Below are 2,601 nucleotides of genomic sequence, written 5' to 3'. Positions count from 1 at the left end.
ATGTTTCTGCTTTTTGGCTTCTCCTCTGAACTGCTTGTTGATAGAGCCTTATTCTCTCAACCACTAAGCAATGTATTATGTCCATTTAATTGGTTTTCCTGTTGAGTTATTTGAGGTCCTCATTACCAATTTCTTCAGTTAATTAATGAATTAAATGGAAAGTTTGATACATGTTTGTTTTATATTTGTATTATAGTTATAACTGCACTTTTTATAAAGTTCCTATAACTCAATATTAACAAGCAACTTGAGGGACCCTGGGTTAAGTGGCCAACTCTTGATTTCAGCTAAGATTTTGATCTCAGGGTCATGAGTTCAAGCCCCACATTGGGCTCTATGTTGGTCATGGAGCCTACTTAAAAAAAAGTTGAAGAAGGAGTCTGGGACCTCTCTTCCCATCTGGTTTCAAGGGGAACGGCATCCCAGGTATTCCAAAATTTAGTTCCCTTGCCCTCTCTGAAGTACAGGGTGCTTCTGAGAGTAATGGAGACCATCTGGTGAGAAATGCAGGAGACTGTCCACCTCCCACGTTGGGTGACTCTATACTCCTCCTAGTGATCCTGACTCTGTGTAAACCATTTTGTGAATTCCTTTGCTGGAAGTTTCTTCAGAGCCTGCTGCATATTCTTTGGACTGTCTTGAGCTTGCAACATTGGGTGAATTTTACCCAATAGCTGGTTTTGGTATTGGTCAGATCTGCTTCAAATTCTAGCTTTCCCATGCACTATCTGTGGGATCTCATGAAAGTTACTAGATGTTTCTGGTTTACTTATCTGTAAAATAAGGATGAAAAAAAAAATGCATATTGTGCCCGGCACATAAGTGTTCCCTAAATCTTACCTATTACTGCTATGTAGAGAGAAAAACATAGGCTGAGAACTGGAAGCCCTTCTTTCTTTTCTGGCCTTGCTAAATTGCAGCTAGGCAGTAGCACTACGAGAGTGATGTTTGAAGGTCATGTTTAATTCAGACAGGACTGTAGCCATGTAGCCGTTACAGGGCCAGAAGGATCTAGAGGGCTGGGTGGACTGGGTCAGGCAATTTCCTGGAGCAAATAGACCAGGCCTTAACCTTTTAATTGCTTGATTGTGGGGAAGTCCAAGGAGTACCCAGAGTATGGCTAGAGGTCAAAATGTGGTGAATGGCATGTGGTAGTCAAGGGCAGTGGCGCTGCCAAGGCTGTGGGCAAGGTCATCCTTGAGCTGAATGGGAAGCTCACTGGCATGGCCTTCCGTGTCCCCACCCCCAGTGTGTCCGTCGTGGATCTGACTTACCGCCTGGAGAAAGCTGCCAAATACGACAACATCAAGAAGGTGGTAAAGCAGGCATCAGAGGGCCCCCTCAAGGGCATCCTGGGGTACACTGAGGACCAGGTTGTCTCTTGCGAATTTAACAGTGACACCCACTCCTCCACCTTCAATCCCGGGGCTGACATTGCTCTCAACGACCACTTTGTCAAGCTCATTTCCTGGTATGACAATGAATTTGGCTACAGCAACCGGGTGGTGGACCTTATGGTCTACATGGCCTCCAAGGAGTAAGAGCCCCCTGGACCACCAGCCCCAGCGAGAGCAAGAGGAAGAGAGAGGCCCTCAGCTGCTGGGGAGTCCCTGCCCCAACTTATCCCCCAAAACACTGAGAATCTCCCGACCTCCACCGTTTCCATACCAGATCCCCTGAAGAAGGGGAGGGGCTTGGGGACCCCTACCTTGTCATGTACCATCAATAAAGTATACTATGCCTCCCCCCCAAAAAATAAATAAATAAAAGCTACGGAAGAAGGTTTAAAGATCATGTACACCATTATTTTGGTTACTTTGCAGTGTTATTGATGCTTAACTTAAAGTATCCAGTAGAGGGCATGAAAGGAATCATTCAGCTCACTATACTGAAGACAGAAATTGAATAGCAAAAATGAAAAAGAAAAATGGACTATACATGGCAGCTTTCAGACAGAACAAGTGACCTTTAAATATCAACCTGAGATATACTGCAACCTTTACTTTTTCTTATTTTCTATCTATATCCTTCATTTAAAATAAAATACATCTCATTTCTCTACAATTAGATTATATTTATAAAACACACGACATCATTAAATATCAGTGATTTTATTCAGCTATGTTAGAGACAAACTTGAAAAATATATGAAACTGTATCATAGACACTATGCTAGGCACTGGAAAAGTAATTTTAATCTTTATAACAACCCTAAGAAGTTGATTTTATTTTTTCCATTTTGCTGAGGCTCAGAGAGGCTGCAAATTTCACATTGTTCTCTGCTTGGCAGTCTTCATTATTTCTCATAAAACCTTTGGGAAGTGAGAAATAAATTTTCCTTATGAATAGACTCAGGATCTAGAATCCTTAATTTAGATCATGAAATAATGAATCTGATCCCTTATGTATTTTGGACACTATCTTTTCCTGTAATTTTTTTATAGCCAAATCCTGTATCTAGTTGATAAAATGTTTTTAATTAATTGATTGATTGACTTGCATTTTCCTTTCTGATTAGCTTCTTAGTAGTTCTCCAAACGAATCAGCACTCTCATATTTGTAAAAGGAATCTGTAATCTGTTCTAGAGTGGCAACCTTGTC

At 41.3% G+C, this 2,601-nt stretch overlaps 1 protein-coding gene across 1 annotated transcript; it reads left to right on the top strand.

The window, feature by feature from the left end:
* The first annotated feature begins 1,168 nt into the window (after positions 1-1,168).
* LOC123862192 (glyceraldehyde-3-phosphate dehydrogenase-like) lies at positions 1,169-1,737 on the top strand. Its single transcript, XM_045901797.3, has one exon. It carries the CDS (start codon positions 1,224-1,226, stop codon positions 1,539-1,541), a length of 318 nt encoding a protein of 105 aa, XP_045757753.2. The 5' UTR covers positions 1,169-1,223; the 3' UTR covers positions 1,542-1,737.
* Positions 1,738-2,601: the final 864 nt, after the last annotated feature.

The sequence above is a fragment of the Mirounga angustirostris genome, unplaced genomic scaffold, assembly GCF_029215605.1.
Source record: "Mirounga angustirostris isolate CCGP_5_RB_7025 unplaced genomic scaffold, mMirAng1.0.hap1 SCAF_9, whole genome shotgun sequence".
Classification (NCBI taxonomy): Eukaryota; Metazoa; Chordata; class Mammalia; order Carnivora; family Phocidae; genus Mirounga; species Mirounga angustirostris.
The sequence above is the reverse complement of the archived record's forward strand: the minus strand, read 5'-3'. Positions and strand labels throughout refer to the sequence as shown.

What these genes read in the sequence shown, in the direction of transcription:
- LOC123862192 (XM_045901797.3), top strand. Translation starts at nt 1,224, where the DNA reads ATGGCCTTCCGTGTCCCCACCCCCAGTGTGTCCGTCGTGGATCTGACT.